Below are 19,493 nucleotides of genomic sequence, written 5' to 3'. Positions count from 1 at the left end.
ACGCTATCCCAAAGGTCCTCTACAACCTTCAAATTAGTGCCGGATCTTCGGTAGCCCTCTTATTCTTTGGAGAGTCCCTGTAGCCCTCTTGATTCTTTGGAGAGTCCCCGAGACTTCGGGTCTTCGGAGTGACCTTCGGCCTTCGAAGACCTTTGGTTTCATGCGAAGACCTTCGGCCGCATTGCTTGACCTTCGGCCGACCTTCGGCCGGAAGGGTGACCTCTAAGCTCTGGCGACCTTCGGCTTCCGTCCTGCAGCGCAATCTCCTGCAGTCTAGGGCAATCTCCGGTATGCGCGGTGGTAATTCCCAACACCGCCCACCTCCCACCCAGGTGTTTGCCGCTACCGGTAGCGGAACGGCATCGGCGTGAACAGCCCCGTGGAGGCCGCCGGAGGGAGAGCAGCGGGCGAGAGGATCCCGGGCCGGAGGAAGCCCTCCGTGCCGCCGAGGGCCGCCGCGAAGCCGTCCAGGTCCGCGGAGGCCGGAGCGGGGAGGAAGAAGTCGTTGCCGGCTGCGCCGCCGTAGTAGGGCGGATGGGCGCCGGCGCGTGCGGCGGGAGCGGGCGCACGGACCGCTCGATGGCGGCCAGCCGCGCGGCCGGGGAGAGCGGGGCGGTGCTGCTGCTGCTGCGGGTGGTGGCGGCGCGACCGGCGGCTTCCTGACCTTGTGCAAGTCCTCGCTGACGGCGATGAGCCGCGGCGGGCGCGGGCCCTGCAGCTGCCGGCGGCGCGGTGACGAGCGGTCGCTCGACGACGCGTCCATGTGCGGCAACGCTACAGCTTGCTTCATGGATATGCAAGGAGAAGCGGATTGCTTGCTGCTGGTAGTGTGGGATGCTCATGCGGCCACTCTGCTTGTGCTCGGTGGCCATGGTAGCCTGCAGTGGAAGGCGACGAGGCGGAGCAGGCTAACGGAGGTCACGGCAGGGTCAAGCATGGGATGGAAGATAAAAAAGGATCAAAGAAGGAAGTGTGAAGTTTTCAGAGCCATAGAAGGGGGTGTTATTTGTTTCAAAGCCATATAGGATTTTTTTTTTCATTTTTCCGAAGCACTTAGAGGTTGGAATTCTTCAACTTGGCGCTCATTACTTTCCTCAATATTGTTTAGTTTCATTCAACATTCAAACAATAGCAAATGGATGCTTCTTTCAATTTACAGCTTCAAGCCTTCAAGTACTTAACTTTAATATTTTCATTTTTTGGGTGGCCCATATCCATCAGTTTTTTTTTGTGTGGTTCTATTATGCTATTAATTTCTTTTTACCGGAAGTCATGTAAAGTTTAACATATCAGATCCTGTACATATCGCGTATAATTTACCTATCGACCCCGTGAGCTATTTTACTCTACTATTATCCTCGCTGAATTTCATTACCTGCAGAAATTATGATAATCCTGATTTTTTTTCTTCTTTCAGATATTCGTCCTCCTTGATGCAAGAAAATTATTGAGCATGGAACTGAAGCAAATTATACCCTACCAAACCCTGCTCTCCTGTTGGTACTAATAAGCTTTTGTTTGCCAATCGACATAGGTCATTCAGAAAGACATAGTAAGGTTGGGAGGTGATGTAGTTGATCCGTCTAATAATATAACCTAAGCTCATTTTATTGCAAGTCAGTATGAAAGCAGCCTATCTAGAATTAGTGAACTTCTGATCAGACATTTAACAGTTTAGGGCACCCACTGTTACCATGGCCACTTTTAATTGACACTGTGCATGGTAAACTGGTAATCACCACTGGAAACCTCAGCAGGAAAATTGAACATAGGGAAAAATATTCAGGTTTAAAACCTGCTGAGCTTTGTTTTATGCTTATCATAGTCACAAAAGAATATTGTCATCATGAAAGATTCAAATTTAAACATCTATGTATATATCGTAGTTATGGCCACTTATTATCTGGATAGATTGATTACTGTACTCTTCGAATGATCTCCTTCAGTATACAAGTCTAATTGAGAATCAGGAATACAACTGAGCAGTTAACCATTTTTTCCAGATAGCTTGTTAGAGTGTATTATAAGGCAACACGCCGAGAGATTATATTTTCTACAAGATTTAGTGTAAGCAAATCACTTCTTATTCTGTGGACATGACTCTAATAGAATTAATTCTTTTAGCTAGATATATGGAATAAATACTTTGGAATACTTTATGCAGATGCTTCACCAGAGCATATACTTCTTTTATGAGGGCTAGGTAAATATACTATTTCAATGAATGGTTTGTTTTACCCATCATTCGTGTTGCATACAATTCAATTGAATAAGTGGTTTAAATTAATATTCTATGCCAATTGACTCATTATTTTCACATACTCTTGGATATCTACATGCAATTAATGTTCAATAGAATAACATCTCCATGCCCGTCTTTCATAACTCATAACTAAACATTTTGTGCATTTCTGCATGCAATTAATGTTCAAGTATCATCAATCTGCAGCACTTTTCTCTTATGCCTGATAACATGGAACAAATTCTGCATACCATTTTTTAGCATGATAATAATAACTTAATTCCCATAACTATTCACTTTTGATATTCTATATTTATTATGCATAACAAAAGAAAAGATATGAGTCATCACTCTCGAGGAAAGCATAAAACTTACCTAGATTCTGTCTTTCAACTCGAATTAACAAAACTGACTTGGTACTGCAATGGTGCAAAGAGACTAGGTTCTTGGAAAAATAGATGTCCTTATCCGTAGTTGCCAGGATGCCATATCCTATATGGCCCTGGATAGAGCACATTGAAAGTTGGAGATATGGAGTGCATACGTTGTAACATGCCAACATACAAACACATAAATATGTGGAACAAAATTACAGAATGGCATTCAGGGTCATGTGTACCTTTCATGCAAGACCATGTTGACTTATCTTGTTACTTTCCAGCTTTTATTTTTCCGAAGCACTTAGAAGTTGGAATTCTTCAACTTGGTGCTCATCTATTTTCCTCAATATTGTTTAGTTTCATTCAACATTCAAACAATAGCAAATGGATGCTTTTCTTTTAATTTACAGCTTCCAGCCTTCAAGTACTTAACTTTGATATTTCCATTTTTTGGGTGGCCCATATCCATCAAATTTTTTTGTGTGGTTCTATTCTGGTATTAATTTTCTTTTACCGGAAGTCACATAGAAAAGTTTAACATATCAGATCTTGTACATATTGTGTATAATTTACCTATTGATCCCTGCGGAAATGACGATAATCCTACTTTTTTTCAGATATTCATCCTCCTTGATGCAAGAAAATTATTGAGCATGGAACTGAGGCACATTACACCACTACCAAACCCTGCTCTCCTGTCGGTACTAATAAGCTTTTGTTTGCCAATCGACATAGATCAAGATTCAGAAAGACATAGTAAGGTTGGGAGGTGATGTAGTTGATCCATCTAATAATATAATCTAAGCTCATTTTATTGCAAGTGAGTATGAAAGCAGCCTATCTAGAATTAGTGAACTTCTGATCAGCCATTTAACAGTATAGGGCACCACTGTTACCATGGCCACTTTTAATTGACACTGTGCATGGTAAACTGGTAAACACCACTGGAAACCTCAGCAGGAAAATTGAACATAGACAAAAATATTCAGGTTTAAAACCTGCTGAGCTTTGTTTTATGCTTATCATGCTTTCTAATTGGATAGTCGCAAAAGAATATTGTCATCAAGAAATAAAGATTCAATTTTTTTTGAAATAAAATTCAAATTTAAATATCGATGTATATATTGTAGTTATGACCACTTATTATCTGGATAGATTGAGAACTGTACTCTTCGGATAATCTCCTTCAGTATACAAGTATGTGCAGTTTGAAAATTTGCCTAGAAAATACAGTTTTTCAGGGAAGTCTAATTGAGAATCAGGAATATAACTGAGCAGTTAACCATTTTTTCCAGTGTCAAAACTACCTTTCTGGAATTTGGAGAAGGACACGATATAAAACAAAGTTCTTGAAGCATGATATCATTTGAGACAGGGTATCAAATTTCTTTGCTAATTACTCCACTTCATACAGAAAAGAGCGAGCAGTATCTCAAAATTTTCTTCCTCTCTTTTATTCATGTCATGATTAAGAAGCACTTTTAGAAATCACTCTATATGTTCGATTTGTTTAAATGGCCTGTTTCATCTCTATACTCTTTGCTGGTTGGGGAGCAGCTTAGCAGCATCATGCATTCGGTCAACTATGCCGCTGCTATGCTTGGTGAGAAGGCCATCGGCGCAGAGTGCGGCGATACTGTTACCATTTGCAGTTCAGTGGCCCTGAGAGCTTCAGATCCGCAGCTCTCAGCACTATCGTCCATTAGCATCTGATGGCATCGACACTCCAAGCTGCAGAAAGCTTTCTCACCCCTGCAGTTCCAGGCCAAGAACAAGTAGGTAATCAGTATTTAAGGAACTGGTCTTTTCAACTGCTGCTTGTGATTAAAAACCTAAAAGTTGAGCTTTCCAAAAGTAAGATGACTGGAGCTATATTTGTGGCACAAAAAAGTTGACAATTTACATTCTTGTTGAGTTGAGCTAAAAGGGGGGATTATATTTTCAGACTAATAGTTGTGAGCACTGAGGATTACAGATTTATCTTGTTTGTTGGATTAATTGACATATTGTGTACCTATATCCAGCTTAGCTGTCTTATATGACACAGCACCTAGATAAAATTAATTATATTTGGTCATCTTTGCTGAGTAAAAAAGAGAAATTTTAAATAAAGCTGCACGACAAACTTCCCAGTTGGATCTGTTTATTCCAGTTTCATTTCATATCTATAACTAACTTAAGATGCTACTAACTCCAATCATGATTAAACTATGGTTTTGGTTTGTTTTGTTTGTCCAAAACATCTTGATTAAATGGGCGCTCAGCATGGTCCCGTCAACCGTATGTCTGTATAGTTCTTGCAGGAAATTAACGACGAAACTGCACTCACCTGTACATGTAGATGTCGAGCCCATCAAGCCTCTTGTCACACAGGCAGCAGCGGCTCAGGAAGTCGGCCGCCTGCGCGGGCACCTCATCATCGGCTTCCACAAGCCAGCTGCCGCCGCCGAACCCGCGGTACACCCGCTTGCGGACGCTGCCGCCGCCAGCGCCGGCAACGTGCGTGATGACGCAAGTGTAGCTCTCGGAGAGCTCGTCCTCCTCGCGTGCGCGGCGCCTCGCCGCGGGGCCGATGGCGATCGGCTCGGCCCCGGTCAGACAGGGTCGGCTCATGTCTGCGACGATGCCGAGCCCGACGACCCCGCCGGCATCGAAGCTCCGCCTCGGCCTGGGCTTCGGGGAGTTGGCTCCGATGAAGACGGAGAGGAGGTTGGCCAAGGACGAGGAGGCCGTCGTCAGCTTGGCGACGGAGCTCATCCGCCGAGTCAGCGAGGCCTTCTGCTCGGTTGCCGGCTCATGAGACCACATCATCCTCTTGCCAAATTCAGTTCAACAAGCGTGTCGATGTGGGTATATGTGAGTGAATTGTACACAGTTACACACACAGAGAGAGAGAGAGAGAGAGAGAGAGAGAGAGAGCTGTTCTTCACTCCCTCGTCTCTGCTCTCCACTCCCCCTCTCTCTTGCAAGAACGCTAGCTAATATGGGTGAGGCCTAGAGAGGGAGGGAGAGATGGTGGTAGTGATGGTGGGAAGAAGACTATAAAGGGGAAACGGGAAGTGGGGGAGTTAGGAAGAAATGGTTTCATGAGAGATTAGTAATAATAGCAGGGTTTCGCATGTGGGAGCTAGCTCATTTCTTCATAATTGCAGAATATTCCGTAACATTTTGTAATAGAATGAGATCAAGGCTTGTCCTTGTTTATTATTTTGGAGAATTTTTAAAGATGCCAATGGTTAAAAAAAGGTCAGTTGATAATTGTCTCTTTGTTAGCCAGCGAACATAACTCTCCTGTCTCCATATCTACCAATGGTTGCTAAGTAAGGTTGGTTCCCTATGATTTTTTAACAGATAGTGTGGCTGTGTGCATATATGGATGCTTGAATAGTTGAATGTGATGTGCAAGAAAGTGTTATGCATAGCTAGTGTTTGCTCAGGCTTTTGCTACCATGTTAAAATAAGCATATATGGATGCATGCTTGAATGTGATGGGCAAGAGATTATTACTTCCAAAAATGCTTTTAGGCCGTTCCTCTAACCTTTCGTCTGGTTGCATGTTTTTGGAATGGAGACTACAGAGTTTGTTCCATCTTTGTCTGCTACTTTTCATATGGTTAGCCACCTAGTATGAAGTTAGTAAACTTGAAGTGCACAAACAAAAAAGCAAGTCCCCAATCACCTCCCATTTAATTTATGGGTTTGAAACAAAACTCCTTTTCTTGGTACTCTACCGCTAGTACCGCACTGTTTCTTTGTTCTTTAGATAAAGGGCTGGCAAACTTTCTGAAAGCACCTGGAGAAATTAAGAAATTAAAGGATATCTTCTTGTGATCGATCCGATGTGGACGGGTCTCAATTTCTGTGTCACGATCGCCATGAAAAGAATAGAGGCAAATTTCTATTCATGTCACTTGCAGGTGTTATCATCAACCCAGCTGAGAGAAAAAGTATGGATGTATCCACAACCGGAACCCAATGCTAAAGTCCCCATCATGATAATATATATGCCAATATGCACTAAAACGGCAATGCATACCATAATATTTTTATGTGAACGGTTTGCAATGCATACCATTCGTTTCAAATTATATATAGCTCAGTTACCCTAACCAAAAGTACCTTGTATAATTTTGGCCAAGTATATAGAACGATATAATAACATCTATGATACCAAAAAAATGCATAGGATATTTCAATATTTGGTGGATTCAATTAAACTAATTTGATCTAGTTGTAAATATTGATTATTCTTTTTATGAACTTGGTCTAAATTATACAAGTTCAAACTACGATAGAAGGTAAAATGAACTATAAGTTGAAAATAACAGAGTACTATGGAAAACTGAGGATCTTGACATATACGAAAGAGTGGCGTTTAAGGATCCCAACCGTGCCAGCGGAATTGAAGATTTGCTGCCACCGTATCATTTGGTCATTTCACTTTATTTATACCCTCATGTTTTAATCAATTGTAACACTAGTGAAAAGACTATTATACCCTTTTGGACCAAACAAGATGAGATTAGCTGCCCCTTTTTTCCAGCCATGATCAAGCCTTAAGTCAAAAAAAAAATCCATGATCAAGCCTTTACTCTTCACCAACACCCCTGCATGTCACACACATTTACATGGCAAAAAGGTCGACCATATATGCACATCGTTCTCTTTTGTGTAGCCTCCGGAATGGGAAATCCTCGAAGACCACCCACTCCCCCATCCCGGGGAAAATCTATTCATCGTATATGCAATTGGAGCTCCCAACGTCGCACTATTCATCTTCCCGAGCGGGCCGGGTTAAGGGAGGCGTGTTTGCCAGGGTGCCGATGGTCATCAGCAGCATTAGAAGAGGGGGGAGGCCGGGAGGGGGTGGAAGGACGACCGACAGTGGTGGCGGGTTGCGGGCGGTGATGGGGATGCTGTCGGCCGGGAGCGGTGGTTTGATATCTGGTGGGCTAGGGACCGAGCAGGAGAGCTCAGGTCGGAGGCGCATGGTTAGCGGCGGCGGCGGAGACGGTGGATGGCGGGGGAGCAGCAGCAGGGTGGCTTCTGCGACGACGGCAGCACGACTAGCCGCGCGTGCAGGAAGTAGAGGCCGATCAAACACCAAAGTCTACGGTGATAAATTCACAGTATTAGTGGGGATACAATTGGGCAGTTTTAAAAATCATTTCCGTCGTCTGTCACGAACTTCTCATGGCCGGCATACCGAACAAATTAATCTACGCCCGTATCGTGCATGCCCAATACACTTGAAGGTCTATGGCTAAGAAAGGTTTCCTGTGATGCAGGTCACTCTGAACCAACCATCAAGCGCGACCTGCCTTTTCCCTGTCGACCAGACAAGGCACACGACGTCGACAGCCACAAATGTGCATGCGTTTGCGTTTGCCTATGGCAGAAAAGGTATCCCAGGCTCGCTCCTAGCTAGAATAGAACCAGGAACAAATAAAAGTGACGGTGCACAGTGCTCAACCTTACAATAAAGGCTTGACTAGTACAACTATTTATCATATTTATATATAATTGTACTGGTATATATAGCATTAGGATTTATAAAATCCACTTGCCGGAGCCTATACCTATATATGCGCGTGTTAGTCGGTGCTCGAATAAAGGCTTGAGCGAGTAGATAGCATAAAATAATCACCAATAATTGATCTTTTTTACAATGATACTCATTATAGACCAATTTTTTTGGTATAATATATAACTTATAAGAAAGTGAATAAATACTGGAATAAATATCTCTACCGGCACCATCTAGTAGGCTCAGGGTCGGATTTGGTGCGTCGTAGCCAGGTACTCCATCCATTTTAAATTAGTAGTTATTTTAATTTTTCTAGATTTATAAGCTTTACTATGTATCAACATGTATATAATGCCTAGGTGCATAGTAAAACTATGAATTGAGAAAAGGCAGAACGACTATAATTCGGGACTGAAAGGGCATATGGCTTGGCATGATGGTCAGATATGACAGTTGACAAGTGATGCTCCTTCTTGGGACGTGTGGCCATAAGCATTAGAGCATGGTTTAGAGCAAGGGCAATGATTCCGCCGGCTCACGGCGAAATAAAACTCCACCGTGGCAGGTAGCAGCATCGGGAGCTGCGCTCCAGCACATGCAGCCGCATGCGGGCCAATGAAAGGAGCTCTGCAGCGCATGCAGCCAATGGCATCACAGTTCGCCCGCTTCCGCCCGGCGTTTTGCGAGACGCCCGTTCGACATTCTCTCTCCTTTTCTCTCTCTGCCACCGGTGATTCAGCCCGTTGTTCGCCCGCCACAATACTTGCTCTTATAGAATTCGTCGGCAGCCGGCTGAGAGCGGTGCCAGGTCACCATGCATGGGGTGGAGTCCACTAGTATTTAATGCCTGGCAGTGAGAGGATTTCTGATTTCGCCGGCTCGCTGCGGGCGTTTCGGCAGCCGCCCGCACACTCTCTCTCATGCTCTCTCTCTCCAGCCACGTAGGAATCCAGCCGGCTCAACGCCCCTCATAATACTTGCTCTTATGGTCAATGTATATTGCATTGAACAAAGTGGTGGTGATCGACGCCAAATAATGGTTTCACACATTATTATATGGTGTGACAGAAATGATGATGAATTTTGGCTGCTTATGAGTATCCAACTTTAATTTGCTTCGGTAGTTCGAGTACGTCTTGGGTTTTTCTGCACGACAGGTACATGCACCAATACGACGGTCAGTGGATCGAGCACTCACTTATCAAGAAAACCATTTAAAATAAGTGCCGCAGCCCGCAGGGTACAGCCAATTCTGTCATGTGAAATCTGATACTCGATTCCACTTTAAGTTTCACTTAAAGCTTTTATATTTTCTTTGAGGATTGCTATGCGTACCAACTCAAAGTGTCATGGTATAATTTATCTATCTACTAAATCATCGATTATTCTTTGCTAAGGTAACCTAACAAAACGATCCCCCGCTGAAATAGGCAAAATATTCTTTACCTAGGCATCATTTAGTTGCGCTTGTAAAGTTTTTGAAATAAAATCTTTGCACATTTGAAGTATTAAATATAGACTAATTACAAAACTAATTACAGAACTCATCTGTAAACTATGAGACAAATTTATTAAAATAAACTAATCAACCCATCATTAGCACATGTATACTGTAGCAGTTACTGTAGCAATTTAGTGTTTAATCATAGCCTAATTAGGTTTATTAAATTCGTCTCGCAATTTACAAGCAAACTATGCACTTTGTTTTTTATTTCGTCTAGATTTAATATTTTATGCATGTAAAATTCCTTTTCGAGATGATAGTTTTGAAATTTTGAATTTTGTAACTAAACAACGCCGTACAAACACAGCAGCATTGGAATCGACGCCGCGCTCCCCCGCCTCACTCCTGCGCGCCGCCCGCTAGTCGGCCGCGGTTCGAGTAATCGAGTCCGCACTCCTCTCTCTTTTTCCTTTTTTTTCTTCCCCTCCTTTTTTCTTCGGCCGCCGCTGCCCCACGCAGCTCTCCAGCCGGCCGCTGCTGCCCCGTGCCGACCATGGCTGCCCACGTGCGCGGGCTGCCCCACGCGCCGCCGCCGCGCCGAATCCCTTGCTGTGGTGGGAGGTGGACCTGTCTGATTGGAGGATCCATGGTTGTATGAGTAAAAAATCTTTGTACCATGGAGATACATTGCCTGCTTGCTTGCATATCTGTTTCTATTACTCATTTGAACAGATGCAGCACAGCGTTGAAGTTAATTTTCCAATAGCTCAATAGAGATCATCACATTCATTTATGTGGCATTCTCTTAAAATAGGATCAGAGATAGACATGGTGTGGCCTGAAGAGTGAAGACATCCAGGTTTGCCCAATCATTGTCTAACTAACCTGAATTTGCTCCCGAGAAGCCAGATTCAATAATGTAACCCCATTTGATCTTTCTGGTATGGATAATTGAGTGCTGCCCGCTTTATCTCCCCATTTTTTTTAAAAAAAAAGAATGCTGCTGAATGGAAAATGAAACATAATTTTTTTTTTTGCATCAATGGTTGTAAAGTATTGATTGCAGCCTAGCAATGTGCTAAGCTAATGGATAGCCGACTACAACAAAACAACATCAGTTGCTCAGCAGCATGAGATATGGCTAAAGTTCAATGCTTGATGCTGGTTATATAGAATTGTGTTATGAAGGTACGATAAATTTTTACATTTTCATTTTGATCGCAAGACATGGGTAGTCCAAGTGATGTTGAAGTTATTGATCCAAGTCATGTTGAACTAATTAAAAGTCAACCTGTGTGAACCATATATTTCTCAGTTTGGAATATGGATCATGTGTTATCTAATGTATGTCTGAAATTTACCCGTAGCGTTAGCACGGGCACCCTTGCTAGTATTACAGGAAGGTTTTCACTACCTCTCGCATGAACAAAGTATGTAATCAACGTCTTCCTTTGCACTTATAGATGTGTTTTTCATATTAACCAGTTTTTTCTTTACAGTTGTTGAACCCTTGAAAATAGCACCTTTTATTTCATTAATATGGGGCTCTCGATAAGAAAGGAAGTGTGTCCCACTACCCGGAGCAACAAGGAATACTGTCAAATCTCTTAATCCACGAAGCAGGGACATGTGGGCATGGTTGGTTCTCGTGCGAGCAAAACCTAGCATGCAGGTGGGAACCAGGCTGTTGTTGACCAGGCCCAACACATGCAGGGTGAAGATGATTGGTTGCCTCCACCTATCTAGCCTAGCTACTACAAAATGTTGACTGCTTTCCTGTTTCTGCATGCGCCCATGCTTTTCACCTCACACGGAGCAGATGCCTTGCATCTCCCAAGCTTGGCTTGGGAGAAACACCCAATTTCTCCACACCACCCGTACAAGAGCGGGGCTGAACGGCTGGTTGTGCACACCGCGAGCCAGTCCCAACCAGGTTCAACTTACCGACCGCTAACCGGTAACCGCCGGCCTCCGGTTCCAGTATACCGGACCGGTTTGGCCGGTTACCGGTCGGAACCAGACAAATTCAAATTTAAATTCAAACTTTCCCGTTCAACCGGTTCGTACCGGTATACCGGCCGGTTAGACCGGTTTACCGGCCGGTTTGACCGGTATACCGGCCGGTTTGACTGGTAATCGGCCGGTTTGACTGGTAACCAGTCAAATTCAATTTTTTTTCTTTTTTGGTTTAAATTCAAATGCCCGCAAAGTATACTAAATAAATGTTTGTATAACATATTTTAGTCTAAATGAACCCTCCAACCCTCTTTTGTACTACTTTTACATTGTATTTGTATATTTTTGTATGCACGTTTTTTTTTGTTTAACTTTAAATCCCCGCAAACTATACTAAATGAACGAATTTTTGAGAAAACTTGACACCATTAAATTTGTCGCATCTTGAAGTATTTTTAGGAATTTTTTGAGAATTTTTCATTTTTTTTGAATTCAAATTTAAATTTTGAATTTGGACCGGTTTATACCGGATCAAACCGGACCGGTTACCGACGGTTAGGGGAACCATGGTCCCAACATCTGGTGCAGGCAACCAAACTAGGCCAACTTACATCCGGCGGGTCTGGCCAGGACAAATCTGAGCAACCAATCACACCATAAGTAATTGGATGTGTTGGACCAGGTTTGAACTCCATAGCTCGGGGCTATGGCATCAACAAGCAACCAAGCAAAACATAGCTTGCAAATCTCTAATGATAGAACAACTACCTCTAGCGATTAATAACCTACGAAAATATCGATTTGAGATCAGGGAAGGGAGATAACAGGGCGAGGAAAGTGCATGCTAAATTGCACTATGATGAATCACATTCTTAGCCGCGCGATTTGCGGAGTGCGGCCTGCTAAGTTACTAATAAACATCAACATCAGTAGCTTAAAGAGTTTTCTCTTTCTTTTAATGAGAAACAAAAAATAGATACAGATGCTCTCTCACATACATCCCCACACGCACTCTCACACTTATGAAGATCTACCAGAGATGAGCTAGCTGATCTTGAGATTAACAAAGTTATTGCATATGTCTTACTGTGAACGAAGTCACCACTCCCTGAGCTTAGCCGAAAATGCAAGTAGCCATACTAAGTCTAAGACTTGAATATGAATTGACAGGCTATGATCCACCGCAAAGAATTTTTATTGACTAAGCAAGCTTTGTTCACATAAGCATTCCCTACCGCCAGCCTAGAATAAAGATCTCTTCTTCACCGATGACCAGTGAGTAAATTTCCTTAGTGCTATTAAAATTTCGATGCCTTCCCTTAGTGCCATAGAAATTTTTGAGTTCCCCTCAGTGCCATCGAATCTATGAACTATCCTCTTAATGCACATCCGATAGGGATCCATCAAAATTAAACGGAATATAGCCGTTCGAGTAGATTGCACCATGAAAAATGACTTTTCTACCTCTTATCCTTTCACTCGCATCCATTCCTCTCCCTCCCATCCAGGCGCTCACACCAAGCCAGCCCTCTACCCAGTGCCTGCTCCTCGCCGGCGGCGCTGCTCCTCTCCTCTCCCAGCGGGCGGTGGGCTATCCTCCCCCCCCCCCCCCCGAGCGGGTTTCACCTCTATACTCTGGTAATCTAATGGTATTGATTCGTGAGCCTATTTTGATTTTTTACAGGTTCGCACATATGTGTCGACTGCAGACAAAGTTCTGATTATCAGTGCTTGTGCTGTCCACTATACCATGTTTGCCTTGGAAAACTGGAATTTGTATAGCTGAGGAATCAAAACAAAGGATTCTGCAGAATACGCCTAAGCCAGATTATCTTGATCGAGAAGAATGCTGCTGCTGATTCGGATGTGGTAACTGCATGCATATACCCAACTATTTTTCAAATCACAATATTGTCTTTGTCGGTCAATTCATTGGGGGAGGCGGGAACATGTAGCTTAATATAAATCTCTCAACCATATTGTATCTATTTTCTAGTTCTTCCCAGCATAATTTTGGATTTCTTTTTAGAAAGAATGTCAAGGTAGTTTATACTATTTAGAAACCTGATTTGTTCTCTACAATATGTACTTTCTTTTCTGACAACAGTTCACGTGCATCTCCAGGTAGAGACAAAATCACATAGATGCAGAGACCAACGAAATTTTATTTAAAGACTATTGGGAAGTAATTAAAGATAGAGAACATTTGATATTATTTGACCTAGAAGAAATTAGTGTTTACCATAATAGAGGGCTTGACCGTAAAGGAGTGAATTTAGAAAAAGTTCCAGATGATGGTCACAAGTCAGATGTTGTTTCAGAGGATGAAATATCGTATAGTTTTGAAGATGATGATACCCCAGTTATGAAAAAGAAACCTCAAAATAGTCTACAGCCGAAGATTGTTAAGAGGGTTTCAAAACAAAGCAATAGATGTTTTCCCTCCCTTGTTCAGAATAACATCAAACTAATCTATCTGAGAAGAACTTTAGTTGTTAGTATTCAGATTTTTCACCAACAGCATCTAACAAAACAGCCAACAACTTTCCGTTCAAATGTGTCTAGATGACTCAAAAGACTAACAACTAAATTTCTTCTCAGATAGATTAGTTTGATGTTATTCTGAACAAGGGAGGGAAAACATCTCTTGTTTTGTTCCGGAACCCTCTTAACAATCTTCGATTGCAAATTAGTCTAAGGTTTCTTTTCATAGTTGGGGTATCATCCTCTTGAAAACCATAAGATATTTCATCTTCCGAAATAGCATCTGGCTTGTGACCATCATTTGGATTTTTTTTCTAAATCACTCCTTTATGGCTAAGCCATCTATTAAGATAAACACTAATTTCTTCTATGTCAGCCAATGTCAAATGTTTTCTATCTTTAATTACTTCTCATTAGTATTTAAACAAAATTTTGCTGGTCTCTGCATCTATGTGATCTATCTCTACTTGGAGATGAACATGAATTGTTGTCATAAAAGACATGTACATATTGGAGAGAACGAATCAGGTTTCTAAATAGTATAAACTACCTTGACATTCTTTCTAAAAATAAATCTAAAATTATACAAGGGAAGAACTAGCAAATAGATATAATATGGTCAAGAGATTTATAGTGCTCCCCCGCCCAAAGAATTGATGGACAAAGACAATGTCGTGATTAGAATAAAAAAGTTAGGTATATGCATGCAATTACCACATCAGGATCAACAGTAGCATTCTTCTCGATCAAGATAATCTGATTCAGGCATATCCTGCATAATCCTTTGTTTTGCTTCCTCAGCTACACAAATTCCACTTTTACAAGGCAAACATGGCAAACTGAATAAAGTGGACAGCACAGGCACAGATAATTAAAACTTTTTCTGCAGTTGGCACATATGTGCGAACTTGTACAAAGTCAAAATTAGGCCCACGAATCAATACCATTGGATTACCTGAGTACAGAGGTAAAAACTCACTCATGGGGCCACGCTGTACCGCCCTCTTTGGGTGCCGCACGGCCACTTGTGGGGGGAGGGGGGAGGAGCAACCCGCCGCCCGCCGGGAGAGGAGAGGAGCAGCGCCGCCAGGGAGGAGTAGGCATTGGGTTGAGGGCTGGCGGGGTGTGAGCACCTGGATGGAGAGGGAGAGGTGAGAGTGAAAGGATAAGGGGTCCAAAAGTCATTTCCCATGGTGCAATCTCTGCTCGAACTGCTATGTTCCGTTAAATTTTGACCGATCCCTAACGGATGTGACACTGAGGGGATAGTTCGTAGACTCGATGGCACTGAGGGGAACTTGAAATTTCTATGGAATTAAGAGAAGGCATCAAAAGTTTGATGGCACTGAGAAAGTTTACTCATGATCAATCACTAGGTTGGCACATACGTGTCGACTGTAGAAAAAGTTATGATTATCAGTGCCTGTGCTGTCCACTTTACTCAGTTCGCCATGTTTGCCTTGGAAAAGTGGAATTTGTGTAGCTGAGGAACCAAAACAAAGGATTCTGCTGAATATGCCTGAACCGGGTTATCTTGATCGAGAATAATGTTGCTGCTGATTCGGATATGGTAACTGCATGCATATACCCAACTATTTTTCAAATCACAATATTGTCTTAGTCGATCAATTCATTGGGGAGGAGGGAGAATGTACTATTAATCTCTTCACCATATTGTATCTATTTTCTAGTTCTTCCCTGCAATAATTTTGGATTTCTTTTTAGAAAGAATGTCAAGGCAGTTTATACTATTTAGAAACCCGATTTATTCTGTCCAATATGTAATTGTCTTTTCTGACAATAGTTCATGTGCATCTCTAGGTAGAGACAAATCACATGGATGCAGAGACCAGCGAAATTTTTTTTAAAGACTACTAGGAAGTAATTAAAGATAGAGAACATTTGATATTGTTTGACCTAGAAAAAATTAGTGTTTATCTTAATAGAGGGCTTAACTGTAAAGAAATGAATTTAGAAAAAAATCCAGATGATGGTCATAAGTCAGCTGCTGTTGCAGAGGATGAAATATCTTATGGTTTTGAAGATGATGACACCCCAGTTATGGAAAAGAAACCTCAGAATAGTCTGCAGCCGAATATTACTAAGAGGGTTTAGGAACAATGCAAGAGATGTTTTCCCTCCCTTGTTCATAATAACATCAAACTAATCTATCTGAGAAGAACATTAGCTGTTAGTGTTCAGATTTTTCACCAACAACATCTAACAAAACAGCCAACAACTTTCCATTCAAATGTGTCTAGATGACTCAAAAGACTAACACCTAAAGTTCTTCTTAGATAGATTAGTTTGATGTTATTCAGAACAAGGGAGGGAAAACATATCTTGTTTTGTTCCGGAACCCTTTTAGCAATCTTCGGCTGCAAATTAGGCTGAGGTTTCTCTTCATCATTGGGGTATCATCTTCAAAACGATAAGATATTTCATCCTCCAAAACAACATCTGGCTTGTGACGATCATCTGGATTTTTTTTTCTAAATTCACTCCTTTACATTTAAGCCATCTATTAAGACAAACAATAATTTCTTATAGGTCAACCAATGTCAAATGTTCTCTATCTTTAATTTCTTCCCGGTAGTATTTAAACAAAATTTCGCTGGTCTCTGCATCTATGTGATCTGTCTCTACCTGGAGATGCACATGAACTGTTGTCAGAAAAGACAAGTACATATTGGAGACAACTAATCAAGTCTCTAAATAGTGTAAACTAACTTGACATTCTTTCTAAAAATATATCCAAAATTATACAAGGGAAGAACTAGCAAATAGATATAATATGATCAAGAGATTTATAGTGCTCCCCCCCTCCCCCAAGAATTGACGGACAAAGACAATATCGTGATTAGAAAAAAAAAGTTGGGTATATGCATGCAGTTACCACATCAGGATCAACAACAGCATTCTTATCGATGAAGATAATCCAATTCAGGCATATTTTGCAGAATCCTTTGTTTTGCTTCCTTAGCTGCACAAATTCCACTTTTCCAAGGCAAACATGGCAAACTAAGTAAAGTGGACAGCACAGGCTAAGATAATCAAAACCTTGTCTGCAATCGATACATATGTGCAAACTTGTAAAAAGTCAAAATCAAGCTCACGAATCAATACCATTGGATTACTTGGGTAAAGAGGTGAAAACCAGCTCATGGGGCCGTGCCGCGCGCCCACTTGGGGAGGGGGGGCGCAACCCGCCGCCCGCCGAGAGAGGAGAGGAGTAGTGCCGCCGGGGAGGAGTGGGCGTTGGGTAGAGGGTCGACATGGTGTGAGCGCCTGGATGAGAGGGAGAGGAATGGATGAGAGTGAAAGGATAAGGGGTCCAAAAGTCATTTTCCATGGTGCAATCTACTCAAACTTCTATGTTTGGTCAAAATTTTGACAGATCCTTAATAGATATGACACTGAGGGGATAGTTCATAGATTCGATAGCACTGAGAGGAACTCAAAAATTTCTATGTCACTAAGAGAAGGCATCAAAATTTTGGTGCTACTAAGAAAATTTACTCATAGAGAAGGCATCAAAATTTTGGTGCTACTAAGAAAATTTACTCATGATCAATCACTAGGCACCAGCCAACTTGACTGGGGTGGGCCTTCTCTCACTAGTCCATGGAGTGGAGGTCGCACTGGGCCCTCGTTGCAAAAACAATAGCAGCAACAGTCAGCAGATAGCAGGTCTAGCCATGTCAGTGTTGCTGCTGTCGAGGGAGGCCTTATTTGTTTCCCCCATTCTATTCCATTCTATAAAAGAATTTTCTATGCATGGTGTACTAAATAAAATTTATTTGCAAATTTTTTTCAGGAATGGGTGTAACTTCTCGCGATGAATTTAATGACGGTAATTAATCGATGATTTGCTACAGTGATGCTACAGTAACCATCCTCTAATCGCGCGGTCAAAGGCCTCGTTAGATTCTTTAGGGTCACTAGCGCGGGGGTTCTAAAGTTGGTTTTGTAAACTGACTTTGTTTGACACCGTAATTAGCGGTCAAAATGTCACTATTCACTAGCACGCCGCACAAACCAAATGAGGCCTAGTCATCAATCATCAACAACGGTAACCAGGGCAAGGTAGGGCGTCCGTACCCCTAGCGGCGAGGAAGCGGAACCTCTCTATGGCGGCGATGACGCACCTCCCGTGCGTGTACCTCATCTGCTTGGTCGTGTTGCTCCTGGCCACATCCACCAGCACGCGCACCTGCCGCTCCTCCGCTGTCACCACCATCCTCTGGATCACCGAGGTGGCATTCGCGTCGATCATCATGTCCTGCAACTCTGCAAGTACATCACGGCATTCACATCACATTTTCTAATGCTGCATGCAATTCCTATTATTAGCAGTACAAGCGAACAGAAATTGATGGATGGATCACAGGCCACCATCACCAACCATGATTAATGTGATCGGAGTGCTGGCCGCCTCCAGCGGCGGTGATCTCGCTCGTGATGAGCTGCCGGTCATGGTGGCAGCCGAAGGTTAGCTTGTCGATCACATTCGAGGCATACTTGTGGTAGCTCATGGCTGTGGTCTGCGTGGCAAATTTCTTCACCATAACAGCGCCTCCAGCTATGGTGAAGAAATTTGCGCTCGATGGCACACACTTGATGCATTTCTGGATCACATAGTTCGCGTACTGGTCGCGAACACATCTGAGCACTTTCTGATCGAGCTCCATGGCCATGGCCAATTTGTCGTCGTGTTCTGCCACTTCAAAAGCCTAAAAAGACAGCAAATAAAAGGTTTCTGTAAAAAAAAAAGAGAATGTTAAGTCACTTGACAGGCAGAAAAAACAATGGAGGCTAGGCCATCTAAAGCATTTTCTGAATCTGAGCTGCTATTAAATAAAGAGTAAAATACACGGGCGGTCCTCGAACTTGTCTTAAGGTGTCATCTAGGTCCCTAAACTCTCAAAATGCATTTTCAGATCCCTAAACTTGTTCCAAGGTGTCACATAGGTCCCTAATATCTGAAAATATATTTTTAGCTCCATAAACTTCTCTATCGGTGTCATGCAAGTCCCTAAACTCTCAAGATGCTATTTTTAATTTAATATAAATATTGTTTTTCTACTTTGAGTTAATGAAAAGTTCTTTTGCTACTTTAAATTTAATTAAAAATGCTATTTTAATTTTTATTGAGAATAAGAACAAATTATCTTAATAAACTTATACAAAGAGCATACAAAATATAAAATAGTTAGTAGAAAATATTCAGAATTAGCATTGATATCTCCATGTTAAACAGGAAAACTATAATATACATCGTTGCTATCAATTGATCTATATTAACCCCCGATGTATGATTAATAAGCAAATAATTCAGAATTAAAATGGTCTTAGTCGTAAGATTTATAAATGAATTGGCTGAAAAAATAGCTTAATAAACAATCCATACAATTAATTAATGGTAATTTTTAGGAATTTGAAAATTCACCGTGAGAGTTT

The 19,493-nt window shown here is 42.0% G+C and overlaps 2 protein-coding genes and 1 pseudogene across 2 annotated transcripts; all 3 read right to left on the bottom strand.

The window, feature by feature from the left end:
* Positions 1-237: 237 nt before the first annotated feature.
* On the bottom strand, positions 238-763 carry LOC120654809 (annotated as a pseudogene).
* Positions 764-3,958: 3,195 nt separating this feature from the next.
* LOC120654806 (FCS-Like Zinc finger 13-like) lies at positions 3,959-5,778 on the bottom strand. The gene is made up of 2 exons (XM_039932469.1): positions 4,952-5,778; positions 3,959-4,374 (listed from the first exon to the last, which is right to left on the bottom strand). The coding sequence occupies exons 1-2, from the start codon at positions 5,431-5,433 to the stop codon at positions 4,206-4,208; spliced, it is 651 nt and encodes a 216-aa protein (XP_039788403.1). The 5' UTR covers positions 5,434-5,778; the 3' UTR covers positions 3,959-4,205.
* A 12,318-nt stretch (positions 5,779-18,096) lies between these two features.
* Positions 18,097-18,730, bottom strand: LOC120654324 (pumilio homolog 1-like). Its single transcript, XM_039931821.1, has 2 exons — positions 18,439-18,730; positions 18,097-18,323 (listed from the first exon to the last, which is right to left on the bottom strand). The coding sequence occupies exons 1-2, from the start codon at positions 18,728-18,730 to the stop codon at positions 18,097-18,099; spliced, it is 519 nt and encodes a 172-aa protein (XP_039787755.1).
* Between the last annotated feature and the right edge of the window lie 763 nt (positions 18,731-19,493).

The sequence above is a fragment of the Panicum virgatum genome, chromosome 1N (genome assembly GCF_016808335.1).
Source record: "Panicum virgatum strain AP13 chromosome 1N, P.virgatum_v5, whole genome shotgun sequence".
In the NCBI taxonomy this organism is placed as follows: domain Eukaryota; kingdom Viridiplantae; phylum Streptophyta; class Magnoliopsida; order Poales; family Poaceae; genus Panicum; species Panicum virgatum.
The sequence above is the reverse complement of the archived record's forward strand: the minus strand, read 5'-3'. Positions and strand labels throughout refer to the sequence as shown.